Source organism: Vollenhovia emeryi, unplaced genomic scaffold (genome assembly GCF_000949405.1).
Source record: "Vollenhovia emeryi isolate VEMERY1.0 unplaced genomic scaffold, V.emery_V1.0 DF939332.1, whole genome shotgun sequence".
Lineage (NCBI taxonomy): Eukaryota > Metazoa > Arthropoda > Insecta > Hymenoptera > Formicidae > Vollenhovia > Vollenhovia emeryi.
Window position 1 is genome coordinate 32946 of NW_011967034.1, and position 15592 is coordinate 48537.

The 15592-nt window shown below is 40.5% G+C and overlaps 2 protein-coding genes across 3 annotated transcripts in view; one reads left to right on the top strand and one right to left on the bottom strand.

The window, feature by feature from the left end:
- The window catches only part of LOC105558562 (phosphatidylinositol 3,4,5-trisphosphate 3-phosphatase and dual-specificity protein phosphatase PTEN), a 22561-nt gene extending 10642 nt beyond the window's left edge, over positions 1-11919 (top strand). The window contains exon 10 of one of the 2 annotated variants that reach the window (XM_012006309.1): positions 729-11919. In XM_012006309.1, the coding sequence (XP_011861699.1) occupies positions 729-796 (68 nt within the window). In that variant the 3' untranslated portion in view covers positions 797-11919. The remainder of the gene's footprint in view (positions 1-728) is intronic. The other variant, XM_012006310.1, reaches the window with a different exon arrangement.
- Positions 11920-12321: 402 nt separating this feature from the next.
- On the bottom strand, positions 12322-15592 carry LOC105558563 (methyltransferase-like protein 14 homolog). Its single transcript, XM_012006311.1, has 5 exons — positions 14932-15592; positions 14184-14360; positions 13796-14113; positions 13085-13467; positions 12322-12643 (listed from the first exon to the last, which is right to left on the bottom strand). Exons 1-5 carry the CDS (start codon positions 14995-14997, stop codon positions 12406-12408), a joined length of 1182 nt encoding a protein of 393 aa, XP_011861701.1. The 5' UTR covers positions 14998-15592; the 3' UTR covers positions 12322-12405.

Here is a 15592-nt window from a genome sequence, read left to right on the forward strand (position 1 = left end):
TTTCTGAAGATTGCTATACTTAACATCCGTTCGTTGACATTTCGACCGAGAGATTTAATTTGATAAGAGATCGCACCGTGCTGTATTGGTCCCCAAGTGATCCTTTTCGTTATCGGTACGTTTTGGAAAAAAAAGGAGGTAGTCTTTTTTCAAGTGCTTTTTACGTGCTCACTTATTTCTTACAGTGTTTACATATTGCATTAGTTATTAGAACACGACCACGAACGATATTATTCTATGAAACAGGAAATGTTTTGTGATTCAACACTGCACTGTTCTCGGTTTAATGCATCATTATTGTTCTGCATTAATTTACTGCATGCCGTCGTAATGTACATATATTGTTGTAGGTCGTTATCATCAATTGTGTCATGTATTATCAGTATCATGTTGCACCCGATTCTCGCACGACAAGATAATGTTTCTCAAAGTGAAGGTGAGGGTAGGAGTGACGAGTCAATTTGACAGACGTAATTTTTTTTTTCGCCGATTCGCACGTAACTCATAGAAACATCGCACCGTTCAGTTTTCGGCATACTCTCGCGCGTGCTTGAGAGACAAAGCTCGAGTTTCTAAACAATACGATATCAACGTGTCTCGCTTTCCGACCCGAGCGGAAGAAGCACTGTTTGCCCTCCACCGTCGTTCTTTACATGTAAAACCGTTAAAATAAGCCATTGTGACCATTGTGACTGACCGATTGTGTCTCTGTGTCTGTTCACCCTTAGTGGACTTGGACCAGCGCGTCGGCCGGTACCGTCTTCTGTCCGATGGAGGGATGATAGATCTTTTGTGAGCTCATCGCCAATCACCCCTAATCATCCTTTGACTTCATTAATATTTAATAAATTTTCTGGCACATACACACACATATATACATACATTCATACATACATTCACACAAACACATGCATTCGCATACGGACGCGAACGTTGTGCTGCGCGTCACGAAACACGTTACCGCGTCGAAAAGAACTACGCGACCACATTACGTTTAAGCTTTTGTACTTGAGTTAGAATCTTCTTTAGGGTCAGAGAGAACAAGCCAATGTGATTTTTTTCTACATAAAGGAGAAGGAAGAGAGATGTATATCGAGACTAATTGCTTTCTTGCCGTTACGATTCGACGTTGATGGTTTCACACGACGTACACACGCGACAGAGAAGCGTAGAGATTAGGTTTGCGAGTGACTACTGTTATGGGAGAGAGTGGATGCGGGATATGAGAGAGAGCGCGAGAATGGGAGAGAAAATGAGCGAGAAAGAAAGCGCGAGAGGAAGTCCGAGTGATTGGAATGAAAGTATTTATTATCCGTAAGAACCTAATCAAAATTAACGTATTCACAGAGTTAACTAACAATGTACTGTTTGTATTAAGCACATTTTACTTGGGCTCTTTCTTCTTTTGTTTTCTGTAAGCGACACCATTTGTGAACAACTTGAGCTCACTTCATTCTGCATGGCACGTTTTTTCACACGGCGATTAGACACATAGACAATTTTTGTCATAATCGAGCAATACCGTTTATTCCGAATTTATTAGGAAATAAAATTACGAAATGTCTCGTGAAAGAATAGCAAAGTATTTTTTATACTTGTCAGCGTACTTTGTACGCAGATTTTTAGTGAATTGTCGATTAATTGTAATTAATTAGCTTCGACTATTTCGATACAATTAGCTCTATGGATAAATATTTAATTACTTTTCTTATTATTTCATTCTCTGATCCGCTTAGAAATTCCTACTGACGCAGCAGACGCGACGAAGTGTGCCGAAAATTGTCTATGTACGCTTAAGCTTAGGGAATTGGCGAAACTTGTCTAAATAGAGCTTCTAACGCTGAACACGCGGGCTCTTACATTTGTCACAAGTGAGCTTGTAAATTCTTGAATACTAAATTCGTGACGGACACGTGTTTGTAAATGCTACTTTCATCGGAAAGTGCGATATAAGAAAAGATTACTATGGACTTCCCTAAGCATTCGAATATTCGAGGAACACTTCATGTGGCTGTTCCACCTTGTGCCGAACGAGGCAAAGTATGGGAATAGAGAGAACTTCCAGGCTCAACGTATTAACAATATACATACTTAATAATTTAACCCTCACTTTTTCCGCTTGCGAAACCTGTGATTAATAAGTGGTTTTCCTTAAGTTGAAGAGACAAAGAACGTAAAGGACAAGTATAGAGTCAAATTTCAAAACGACAACACATGTAGAAACATTGTGTCCGTTAGATAGAGAAAATGCGGTCGAAAACAAATGAACGGGCTATATATACATGTATGGCGTAGCGGAAGTGCATGTTTATATGAACTATACATATATGGACTGAGATGGAAGAAAAGAAAATGAGAAAATAATGCTGTAAAAAAACGAATATTTTCATAAGAATAAAAATATCGTAAGTCAATAATAATAACGTCTAGAGAGAATATTGTGTGGAACGCAACCGCCGTCGTGATTTCTTCGCTGAAAGAACCGACTCTCACCGTGTATCTCCTTGCGAGTCTCTCGTGATTCGTTTTCGTACGCTTGCAACGATCGGGCAAGATTCGCAGGGGATTTGCTGTGCTGATAGAGCTCAATATTGACTGGTAACGCGCGTTTCAAGAGATCGAGAATCCTCTTTGATTTTGATTTAACATCCAGACTCGTCGCGCTCTACTCGAAATTGCTCCAGCGAATTCGATCTTTATTCAGCACACATTTGTATCAGATGTTTTTCATTGCATTTCTCGCGCGACTGTAATTTTTAAGGGAAGGTAAAATGATGTTCCTTTAAACTCAAATATGGTTTTATATCGTGCATTCTTCTCTCGAGAATTAATTCGTCGCGATTTCTTTTTTATTTTGATAGTAATAATTACGATATTTTTTTAATTTATTCTAAACTATACAGTGAAAATATTTGCTAAGAAATTTGTGGCTGGGAGAAATCGTTTTGAGATCTCCCGTGCGCCTCTTTCGCGAAATAATTTTACAGAAAGGCACATTATTTTGCTTGATAACTTAAGATGATCGATCCTGAACTTCTTCATCTCGTGTGCGATATCTTTTCGACGTAAATTTACAGCACGGATCCATCGTGCGCAAAAGTGTACAAAAAGAAAGAAAAATATATTTGTTTTCCTTCAAATATTATTTCCACTTGATATTCAGCGCTATTTCAGCATACGAAGTGCGAGGAACAAGTATGTAGATATGTGCAAGGATTTCCTCCCGTGGATCCTCCGCGGATGTCCTCGCGTGTATAACAAGTTTATACGCAGAGCTTACGCCGACTTGACATACTGAATTTCTTCCCGGTGCGTTGTCCTTGGTCCGTTGCATTGTCTTGCGTTGCATCGATAGAGCACTAATAGTAACGCGCGTGTAGTTAGGACTACGTTCCAACACTATGAAACACACACTGCGAAACCACCTGCCATGTCTCAGAAAAAAATGTCACTGCACCTCTTTATGAATGCTGACTTTACTAAACTTCTTCTGAGAATTGTACGTATGTGTGTGTCAGTGAGTGAGTGAGTGAGTGAGTGTGTGCGTGTGCGTGTACGCGTATGTGTGTGAAGTATATATCTGGCATCTCTCATTTATATATAATATATATATGTACACACCCACACACATCTGTCCAGCTTCGTGATACACATTTGGAAGCCGCGAGTCGTTGCGTAATCTCTGAAAGACACGCCGTTCGCAGGCGAACGCAATCGGCAAACGCTCGGCAAAGGTTGACTTTTTCGATTAATAAAACGTACAGACGGACCTCGTTACGACCATCGTCAGGGAAGATGTTGTTTAAGCGGTAATTTAGTGGAAGTTTTGTCGCGTAAGAGACATTTCGTGCTCCTCTTTTGCACACATGTGGATTGAAGGGATAAAAATGTGATGTACAGTGGAGATAACGGGACCTAATTTTCGTTCTTGATATTCCGTTCAATTTGTGACGATTGATCGAGTGTTTGCAGAATTTTTGTTACGTCAAATGACGATACCTCAAAACTGGGACGGCCAGTGTTGTTGCGCAGCTTGGAAGTGATGTATCTCAAAAATTCTGTATTCATCCTTTTACCTCCGAGCAATGTTCATTTTGTGTTAGTGTCAATCGATCAATATATAAATCAACGAAATTAATAGATTTATACAGATTTATAATAGCTTTTCAAGGGGTTAATAACCGCGTAGCCACACGTACGAATGTCTGACGAATATCAGCAAGCTTCCACTGACCTGGCTCTTTGCTAATTAACTTTGACGATTTTAGGGCTTTTCCTTGAAGCAGCCACTTCCGTAAAACGATGATACCAATGTTCCTACACGTAGAGTAAAACAAAACTGTAAATCAAAAGCTGCGATTTAGCCGAGTTACGATTGTAACAAGGTGGTCCGTCAGAAACGTAATACACGCGTACCTTGAATTTGAAGATACGAAGAAATGTCCGGGGCAGAATTTTCGCGTGACCTGTCTCTTCGGAGGGAAAATTGAAACGCAAAATATTAGGTGGTAAACTTAGTTTCCGCGGTGTTGTTTGTTTAACAAGCTCATTTATTTCGATATTAAAAGCACATCAATCAAAGTATTTGCCCTCGCTAGCTATACATTTTTTCCCATCTTTCTGGCAATGAGTGGATTCCGCAATGATAGAGCGATTGGTCTTTTGATGCAATGCATTCATCGATCCATTTTCGTACATCCTCGTAATTTTTGAAGTGCGTATCCACCAAGCCGTGCTGCATCGATCGGAACAAGTGATAATCTGAAGGAGCCAAGTCTGGTGAATACGCTCGGTGCGGGAAAACTTCCCACTCGAGCTGCATCAGTGTTTCCTTGACGGCTTTTGCAACGTGTGGTCGAGCCTTGTCGTGCAAAAGAATAACTTCCTTTCCGTTTGAATCTTTCCCATTGCATGTAGACGTTTGGAAACGGCCATCGGAGTAACATTTAACGCAGCAGACAATTCTTGGAGCGTTTCAGCTGAGTTTTCGTCCAATAATGCTTGCTGTTCGGTGCCTTCAAACTTTTTCGGCTGAGCGTTATTTATCATTCACATTAAAATCACCACTTTTAAATCGCTGAAACCATTCTTGGCATGTTCTTTCCGATGGAGCACACTTGACATAAGCTTCGACAAGTAATTTATGAGCTGTAGCTGTATTTTTTTTTTTTTCAAATCAAAGTAATGAAGCAGCACATGTCGAAAAAACCACTTATCATGTTCCATGTTTAATCAAAATAAAAAAAAACGGCACTGTTCGCTTAAATGAATCTTTTCGCACTGAATTTTATTTACAAATGTCTAACCTTTAAAATGCAGCCAGTTTCAGATGTCAAATTACACTTACAACTAGCGTAATCTAAATGTGAGCCGCGGAAACTAAGTTTACCACCTAATATTATTGTCGCGAGTACTAATGTTTTCTTTCATTTCTTCATAAACGCCTATAATCCCACTTAAAGTGAATCCACGAGGAGATTCACTCCCAAGTGTTTCCGAAGTTATTTTTGTTTTAAATATTTTAAGTGTACTTGCACACGGGCCTGAAACTTTAATCTCCTTCGAAATACTCCCCATAGGACTAATGCAACAATCCCAGCGCCTTTCCCATTTTAGGAAATACTGTCTAATTTCTTCTTCCGAAATGCTGTCAGCGATCCGAGTTGAACCTCGTCAATATCAGCAAAACGCCTCCCTTTGAGTTGCCGCTTCATTTAAAAAGGTCACAAGGGACGAGGTTGGGTGAGTAGAGCGGGTTACCATTTTATTTTTAGCCAAAAAGGTTCAACGCTGGCAGCTCTTAATAGCATTCGGAAGAAGAACGTAGACAGTATTTCCTGAAGTAGGAGAGACACTGGAATTGTTGCATTAAGTGACGTGGGCGAGTACTTTGAAAGGGATTAAAGTTTCAGACAGTGAGTACACTAAAAATTTTTCTTTAAATAATTCCGGAAACTGTCGGGGTTTCTCCCTCGTTCATTTCATTAAACTGATACTCATTGATATAGTTCAGACGAAAGAATTTCGCAAAGACTTTTTGCTTTCTCGAAAGCACTCGCTCTTGTCCTCGACATGTTCTTTCGGTATCGGCGAATGGAAGTACCTAGATGTATAGTTTCTAGGGGATCAGTTGATGTATCAATTATTAATCGAAAAACGAGACACATTTGGATTCGGAGAGGATTCACCTTCGTGCGAAACACGAGGAGTGAGTGAATGAGAATTGGGACATCCCGTTTGTGCCGTCGATAGCGAAGCCGACGAGGAGAGAATCAACGAAGCCGTTCTTTCGACATGACAAACAAATTCGTTGTACAAAAGTGCGTGTGAGGAAGAACAAAGAGAAATGGACGTACCGATTACTTTGCTGTATGCCTGCGTACCAGTGATTGTTGCGTTTAAGTGAGTCTAAAGAGCGGACACGGTACTCGCGGGAAAATTCTCGAACCGGGTTTTCCCTATCGCTGATCAGTATACACGTGTCAGCTGCGACTATCGCGATAAAAGCGGCGCGAGAAGCTTATTTTTAGCACTGACGAACAATTTTAAGGCGAACGATTTTATCCAAAATGGCATATGAATTTTATACGCGGCCGCGTATCAACGATCGTTTTCTGTCGTTTCTACTGTTGCGCGTGGAATTTGTGGTGATTGTCATAAAGTTATCATTATCGATGCATGATCTACCTTAAAAGGCAGTTCAGAAAAAAAAAGATGACATTTTTTCTCCCCTAATCAGAGATTTCTCATTGCCGTTTGCAACGTGAATAACCGCATTCTACGAAGAATTGCGTAATACAAAAATTTCATATCTTGTTAACTAACAGATCTTGCTATCGACTTAAATATTTGGTTCAAACTAATCTATATGCGGTGGCACATAATTTACAAAATAAAATACGTTAATGTTGCATTAAGAATTTTCGAGTATTCATTTAATATTATTTGCCATTAATTTTTGTTGAGACGCAGTCTTTTCTTCATCCACATTTGAGAGTTGCGCTCTGTTTCGCGAGTACAAAGTTCTCTTTTCTAATGTCCAATTTTTCTGGATTGCCTCGTACAAAGATTGACAAACACGACGGACGAAACTCTTTCTCGTACATTTTGTTACACGAACGCGTCTACTTGACACTCGGTCGTTTCACAACTACGCGATAAACGTATTTTTGTACTTTCTCCTTATTGTTAAATTGGATGCAGGTATGTAAGCCGTACCTCTCGATGCGTATAAATATATAGGATCTCATATTATATTATATACGAACATTAATTAACGATTACGCGTGAATTACCCGTCACTTATCATTTAGAACCAAAATATGGATTAGAGATCGATTTAGAGCGCGCGGAGCGATCCGATAATAAAGTACGTTTACTTCGCCGATTTTTTATATCGCACCAGTCGGTGTCGACGAGAGTAAAATTTTGTCATAAAAATTGTGAATATATACATATATATATATATATATATACGTTAGTTACTGACAAATAAATGTTACACGATGCAGTTTGTGTAAGAATATCCCTGTTCGTGTTCTTTCGAACGAGCCGCATCTCTCCTACGACTTTACTTTCTCCGACAAGTAGATATTGTACAATACATTACGAGAGAGTACTTGTAAACGAAAACTGCAAATTTATACCGTTGATCATTTCCAGAATTTATAAAGAGATTAAAGCGCGCACAAAACTCTAGAGTTTATATTTTATCATGTTTACGGATATGTCTGTCTGTGCGTCTGTATAAGCCTGTCCTTTGTCCGAGAAAGAAAAAACATGTTCGATATAACTTGTATTAATATTCCTGCCTTAACAACCCCATTGCGACCGCAAGCATTGACGCTGATGTCCATTAGCTGTCGGATCAAACTCTGCAATGAATGTAATAAAGGCATATGATTCAATCTCTTATCATTATTGCGAAATAAAATAATTATATAATCGACTTCTAGAGCGTGTCTCTCGAACTTGCGAATCTAAGAGTGAGCGACGTATGCGTGATCTCTCTTGTTACATTTTCTCCTCGCAATCAGATTCGTTGCGTTCGCCAGGGTAAGTTCAAGAGCAAAGAAATTTCATCGGAGAGCCGATATCTCGTGCAAATCAAAACGCAGCGCAATGAAATTTACTTTCTTTTGCGTCATCTCCCTCGAACTCGACGCATTTTGCTCTCTTCGCTATCCACGGGGTAGTTCTGACCCTCGGCTATTTTTACGTGTCGAAATCAAAACGAGTATTCTCGTCTAGACAGGACCGCATTGCAATTTAAATATCCCTTAAGCGAAAGTAAACGTGAGGAAGGGGGAGTTTGGAAAAATGCGTTGAGATCTGAGGAACGGAAGAATAATGTGAGCTTCATATTCTTTTTACATCTCCCTGAACATAAATGTACGTGTAAAAAGATCTATTTGTTTTCTCTCTCTCTCTCTCTCTCTTTCTCTCTCTTGTTTTTTCGCTTATCCTCGCTTCTTCATAAACGGCATTTTTTTTCGCACAGTCCCACCTCCCTGCCCAAGTGTCCCACCTGTAGCTGTTGGTTTGCCCCAGAAACTTGCGATATCTCGTCGCGACATCGCGCCTTTCTCCACGACTGACGATAGGTCTGCTTGCAGGGGAATCGACATATTTGTGACTGTTGAGACTTGACTGATGATGATGGCGGGGCCGATCGTGGCTAAACCCTGTGACGATCAACCTCTGACCGCTGAAAACCTCCGCACCGCTTGATTACCGAATCGATTGTGTGTGCGAATAGATGAAACGACCACCATCGCCATCCCGTGCCTGCCACACCACGCATGCATACACACCCCCTGCCCGCCATCCCACGCCCCACAAAAAAAATAAACTCTTCTTGGTACACACACGCTGATGCTTCACGAAAGAAAAGAGTTATTACGTTATCATTTAGAGTTAATTAATTTAACGTTACTGTCGTGTGTCGCATCGCGCGCGTGATCAGCACACGGCTTTTATATGAAAGAAATAAAGCGCCAGTTTTTCTTTTAATCCCGATTGTCGCCGAGAGAATCCCTCTGTCTCGGATATATGTATTTATATATGAATCGCGACGATCTATTAGATAGCGAATAAATGATTTTGTATAAACGCAAATGTATTTATGAATTAATGTATCGTCCAAGTCGCGACAGGGTGTTGTTCGGACCGAAGTCGACCCTCAAGGCCCAGCTCGCTGCTTGTTAAGTAGACTAATTCCCGTCTTGGCTGCGCCGAGCAGATAGTGACGCTTTTACGAAAATTATATAGCAATCTTCTTGAAAAGTTTTTTTAATCGTGAAAAAAATTTAGACAAAGTAATAAGATAAAGATTGCGGAAAGAATTTTGAAGCAAGGGGCTCTTTAAGAGCGCGTTTCGGATTTTTGCTACACGGAGAGGCGCTTGGTTTCTTCTGTGCAAAAGCTGTCCGGCTCAGTGCTAGCTAATGAAATTTTTATAAAGAATTAATATTCGGCAGACATTTTCGTTTCGGTCTCGCGCGTCGAACGTGTTTCGTTGTGTTGAAAATGGATCGATTTCGCGTGCAAGTCGAGTGAGAGCCCGGGTATGTGAAGTACTTCCCAAATACTCGAGTACGAAGCTCTAAAATACGCGCTGTCGCGTGTAACGCGCATAAATGAGATGTTAAATCGAGTTTCTCTTCCCCCCCCCCCCTTATTTATTTATTCATTCTCCGAAGAGAGAGCAGTAACGATATTCGTATCTTGGGCGAATGACTATTTATTATCTTTCCCCGACGTGTTTTATTCTATATTATATACGTATACGCAAGCGTTTCTTTTCTGGTGGCTCTTCGACGTGATGGACGATTCATTTCGAGAACGTTGATATCCGATTTGCCGCAACATTGTGTATTCGCGCGCTGATATTATTATTACTTTAAGTTCGCATGTATCTTGTTTTTCGTTCCCGACGAGATTCGTCGGTTTAATTTGTACAATACCTTTGTTCTCCTTTTTTTTTTATCATGCCGACGTGAAGCAGGATATCAGTTATTAATATGGAATTGTTCGATAAACGTGCACGCTACAATTAATTGTGTATAGTGTGGTCATCTATTCTTAATTTAATTCGTTAAAATGATGAGAAAATGAGGGAAGGAAACATGGTGACTGATTGTTGACGTATGCAATTGGTGTTCAGCATCGAAATACAATCGTTTCTAAGAAAAAAAAAATAGACTTTGTTATCTATTATTAATATTATTATTATTGATTGGATCGTTTATGTATTTTATTTATGATCATGTTGTACCAGGGTTTTTAATACTCTATTCCGATCTTTTATATTATGCCATCGTTTAGCAGGAAACGACGAGAAAGTTAGAGATATGTATAGCGTTGCGTTTAAGAACGCGTTACGAGAGAATAGGTACGTAAGATCCATTATAGCTGAAATTACGAGTAGACGATTTTTACATTAGATCGATAAGTATAGCAATAAACGTCGTTTGATTTACTTCTGCGCGTTTAGTATCTAATTAAACCGAAACAAAAAAAATAGAAAAATGGAAAGAAAAAGAAAAAAATCCCGATATCTTTTCTGTTGTAATAGAGTAAATCGATATCTCGCATGTATTCCGCAATAGGAGCTTAAGTTTCATCGCTAACATATACGAGTACATCGTGACCCCGGCACGCAGATACGATCTTTGTAACGTCATCAATAGAGTCCGCTCTTTACAAGAAAAAAAAATTACAAAATAAAGTATACGCATATTCATCGCTATACATGCGTCCGCGCGAAAAATGCATTTGAATGGATTTTGCGGAACTTTGCCTCCTCAGATAGATTTCACTTTTCACTTACCGGAAGCTTTACTGGGACCAATAAAACTACCTTGTAAGTTTGCGTATTTCTTTCTTCTTTGCTGACGGCGATCTTAATTTTAAGAGCTCTATATATTTATGGTATATATTATAAATTAATTACTCGACTCAGCCTATAGAGTACAAAATACGTGACTTGATCTCAGATTTAAATAGAAAATTAATTACCTTTCTCTGCCTTTCTGGACGAGCGCGGCGTTGATTTTTGAACGGCTATCATTGAGAGTGTACGTTTAAGGAGTCATGTTAACAAAGGACAGGTTTTACGTTAAACGAATAAAGAGATTAGAAGCTTCTAAATTTATCGCACATCGATCTATCTGTCAATCGCATTAATTTTGTCGTCGAATGTACGCGACAGTGACGTCTGGAAATTTCCGTCATCTGTGGCCATAGCATGATTCGTATTTTTTTGGGATAAATCGTATCCAATATTAAGCTTTATGCGGAAAGCATTAATTTTATCCGAACTACGACAGGAGAATTTTAAACAGACAAAACAGGAAACGCGAGAGGACAGCCCTCGAAAGCATGCCATAATAATTACGAATAATAGTATTCGTTTCTTTGTCTAAAACTTTTCTACTTTTGTAACGCGTAACTCGGTGATATTCTGAACGACTGACGAGGAGCGCGCGCCTTCCTTTATTCTCTCGAGAACGAATCGTTCGTTATTATTTAATTCATTAATTTATCCTACTTGAAAGACCCGATCACAATTTTTCGCTTCCGCAACAACGAAATATATGTTTTATTTTTATATACAAATATATATGTATATTCGTTTGTTCCTAGTGCGATTTATAACGCAGTTAGATACGGTCTAGTTGGCAATTCGTCAAATTTCAACTTTACACGATCTTTTTAGCGTCTTATTTTAACAAAACCCCTCCCCCTTTAAGCTGCGGACTCTGGCAGTCCGACTTATCGTTAATGATTTAAAGATAGAGGCAATACTATATACTATCCGCAGATAGTTAAGTTATAATATGTAATAATGCGTTCAAATGACAAATTGCGTTTTTTACAATGTACCTTGCAATAACAATAAGTTTGATATTAAAACAACACGCTTTTTTTATCATTATTTTTACCCCCCCCCCCTCCTCGTATAACATCAGGGACCTGTGTGTACGAATCATGATAGAAACATCTTGATTTTATTTCAGTTGTGCAATTTTAGATTATTTTTTTAATGCAAAATTAAAATTTACAATTTTTCTGACGAGTCAAGTGTTTAAAATATAAACACAGAAAGTTGCGTGTATGGACTTTAAATACGTTATAAAAATTTTATTCTGTTTAAAGAAAAATCAACTACAATTGATATTGTCAATAAGCAAGCTCAATATAATTATTTCATCGAGTTTATCGTGGTAAGTAGATTGCTCTCGAATTTATGGGAGAATGTTATTAGAGACTGAAATATTCCGCGGAGCAAGAAGGGAACGAACACGTTGCATGCCTCCGTAATTGTTTATGTGTTTATATTTTCAGATTTCTCGTATCTATTGTAATAATTCGAAAGACATACAATGCAGAAGTCTGATTTATTTATCTCCCTCTGCCTCTGCCACGATTGAAGCCTCCTCTTCCTCGGCCGGACACTTTTCCCTTTGGTGGCGGCGACTTCGGTCTGAGCGCTTCTATCCTTTCGGTACAGCCGGTAGTGATCTGACCATTGGCGAAGTAACTCTGGTAGAGGTCCGCATTGAAATTAGTGTTCGTTAGCTCCGGACCGACGGTGAGCCAGCCAGGTCTAATGGTGCTATCACGTCCAAAGAGATGCAACCTGAATGAGAAAGCGGAATAATTAAATGTGATATTTTCCAAGAAAAAAAAAGCCTAGAAAAAGGATGCAAAAAGTTGTCTCCTAACTTTAAGTATTTAAATGTTGTTGGTAATGTTTTTGTTCACCAGTAATTAAATCAATAATCAATCCATTGTTTCGACATAACTGGCTATATTTAATTTGTTACAATAACAACATTAAGTATTTAAATCCTTCTAAAGAAAACTACTCCACGTATTTGCTTATAGCAAATTACTTTTTAGTGTACAATAACGTAAGTTATATTTATTCTTATCTATCATATGTATTCTTAATAAAAATATCAATAAAGAAGGTTCAACACGCGTAATTCTATTTGTTAATATCTGCAAAATTACACAATGTAATTTGCGTATTTAAAAAAAAGCTGAAGGACGGCTTTGTATGTGTGTATTTTCGCACCTTCTTCTGCCGAGGCAGAAGTGCTCGATGATGTGAAAAATCTCCACGGGTTTCTCGATGGACCCGTAGTCGGGCTCCTCCGATATGATGAGATCGATGTCGACGTTGGCATGAATAAAATCCCCGTCAGTGGAGCGTCGCACCGTTCCCTTGATACCCATTAGACAGTGCTCCTTCGTTCTCTGCAGCACCGCTTTACTGTCCAGGTTCTTGCTGTGGCCCGGATTATTTATATTCGTGCGGATCCAACAGATATCCTCGCAACGACGGAAACCCCATTTGCGCAGACAAAATCGTCCCATGTCCAATCCGTCGCTGCTACCGCACCATAAAAACACGAAGCTGCGATTGGCGGCCACCTCGCCGATATCCAACTCCATTATCTACACGGATACACGAGAATTAATTGCAATAACTACCGTTGGATTTATTTGGAAGTGAACGGTGGCAAAAGTAAAAGTTACAAGTAATTCGACATTGAGATAAGAAATTTCTAGCCTCTATAATCCGTTTAACAAAAATTAGTGCCGCAAATCAAAGTTATTATTAATCGTTATTATCTATTTGTCGCCATGACAATGTCGAAAGAATATTGAATACGAGCTCTTCAAGGGTACATCTTAAATTTTTTTTCCCCTTAAAGAGGTAACGTTAACATAAATATTGGAAGTGATTTAATCTAGACTGTGGCGTAACCAAGCCAAGACTAACTTGGTCCCAATTCCAAAGTTGCACATTGGTTGCGCCGCACGTTCTTTGATACTCTTCTAACGGTGGCTCTATAAGAATGACATCAAATTTACAATTGAGCTCTTTCAGGTTATACGACAGCAGGTCTGTTTTTAGATACATTGGCGGGGTCGCGGTCTCCGCGATCAGATCGTCCTTCAGCTTGATCAGCTCGCGCAGCTTTGGGTACTCCTCAAATCTGTCCGCCAGACCCACGTCTCTGATAAAATTCTGCGGCCGTTGGCCGGTGTCGATGAAGTGTTGACAGTAGTCATTGTGCGGATTCGACGATTGCGTTCCCTGTACATACGCAACGTATCTCACGTAAACAATACCTCGGCACGGAAGTGCGGAGCGTGTCGGCAAGTACCTTCAAGAACGTCGAGGAATCCTTATATACAATCTCGTCCGCCGGAGCGACGTCGTCCTTCAAATCTTTGACCGCGCCGTCGGACTTGTCATTGGACAGCCTGCCTCTCTTCTTCTGCGTGTCCTCCACGTCCGTCCCCAGAATCTGTCGCAGTTCGTCCACGCTCGAAACTCCCAGCTGCGAAAGGACAAATGCATCAAGATACTGGGGCGCTCATCTTGCGCGTCGTCCACAATGCATGGAGGTAAGCCTGGAGCAACGAGTACGAGTAAGGAAGTAAATCAGTTTTATTTTCTTACGCTTACTCTCGGTGAATCAGAACGCCATCGGCCAGTGTTACAAATATTTAAAAAAGAAAACCTACGCTTCCTCACAGCAAAAGCTGAAAGTTATGGTTTCCCTCTTACTCCAAGCTTACTCCACGTATTGCAGCGCGACGCTTTAAGGCTGGTCTACAATACATGGAGTAAGCTGGAGTAAGGAGTAGGAGTAAGGAAATAAATCCATTTCATTTCTTACTCCTACTTCAGCTCTTAGGCTTACTCTCGGTGAATCAAAATGCCATCAGTGTTACAAATATTTTAAAAATTATGCCCGTATTTCAGCTTCCTTACACCAAAAGCTACAAGTTAGGGCTCTCCCTTACTCCTTACTCCACGCTTGCTCCACGTATTGTAGACCAGCGCTTAGGCTTCACCGGCCACGGTGGCCAGAGCACTTCTTTCCCGGGATATACTCGGACGCTCACCGTCTGGGCCAAGAGCTTCTTGCGTTTCTGAGAGCGTTCCCAACGAGCCTGTAGCATCATGTGCATTCTCGTTCACATCGCGAGCGGGAGCACATGTCCAGGGAGTCGTCCCGTTTCGCCCCGCGGAAGTCACATCACCGAGCAGCGGAGTGAGCGGAGCCGAGGAGCGACGAGCGGGCGGAGGGATTCGCGTTACTCGCGACTCTCGCGAGAAGAGACCCACCTCGGCGTTCAACTCGTTCGTTATTTACGCGGCTACGTTCAGGATCGGCGAGAAAAATCGCATTCTCAGTTTATCCTTCCTCTTTCGGCCGTTCTACTTTTCGTTACTTTCAGTGCGCGGCAGCGCGTCCTCTTTTTCTTTCTCCACCGCGTTCTCGTTCAGAAACTTGGAAAAATCAACGATGCCATGAACGCGCCTAACCTCTTATCAGGTGCCGACATGACGCGCGGCATATGCCAATGATTGACAGTCAACCAGGCTCGCCCGACGCCAGACGAGGCGATCGGAGTTACGCCATTTCTGCCCCGACGACGGTCACGTCGGTAATGACGCTCGCTGCACTTACCACACCATTCGTTGGTCGCGCGACGCGGGTCATGCCCATTCTACACCTAGGGATGATCCTACTTGTGGCTCATCCGATACTCCCTTCTATAC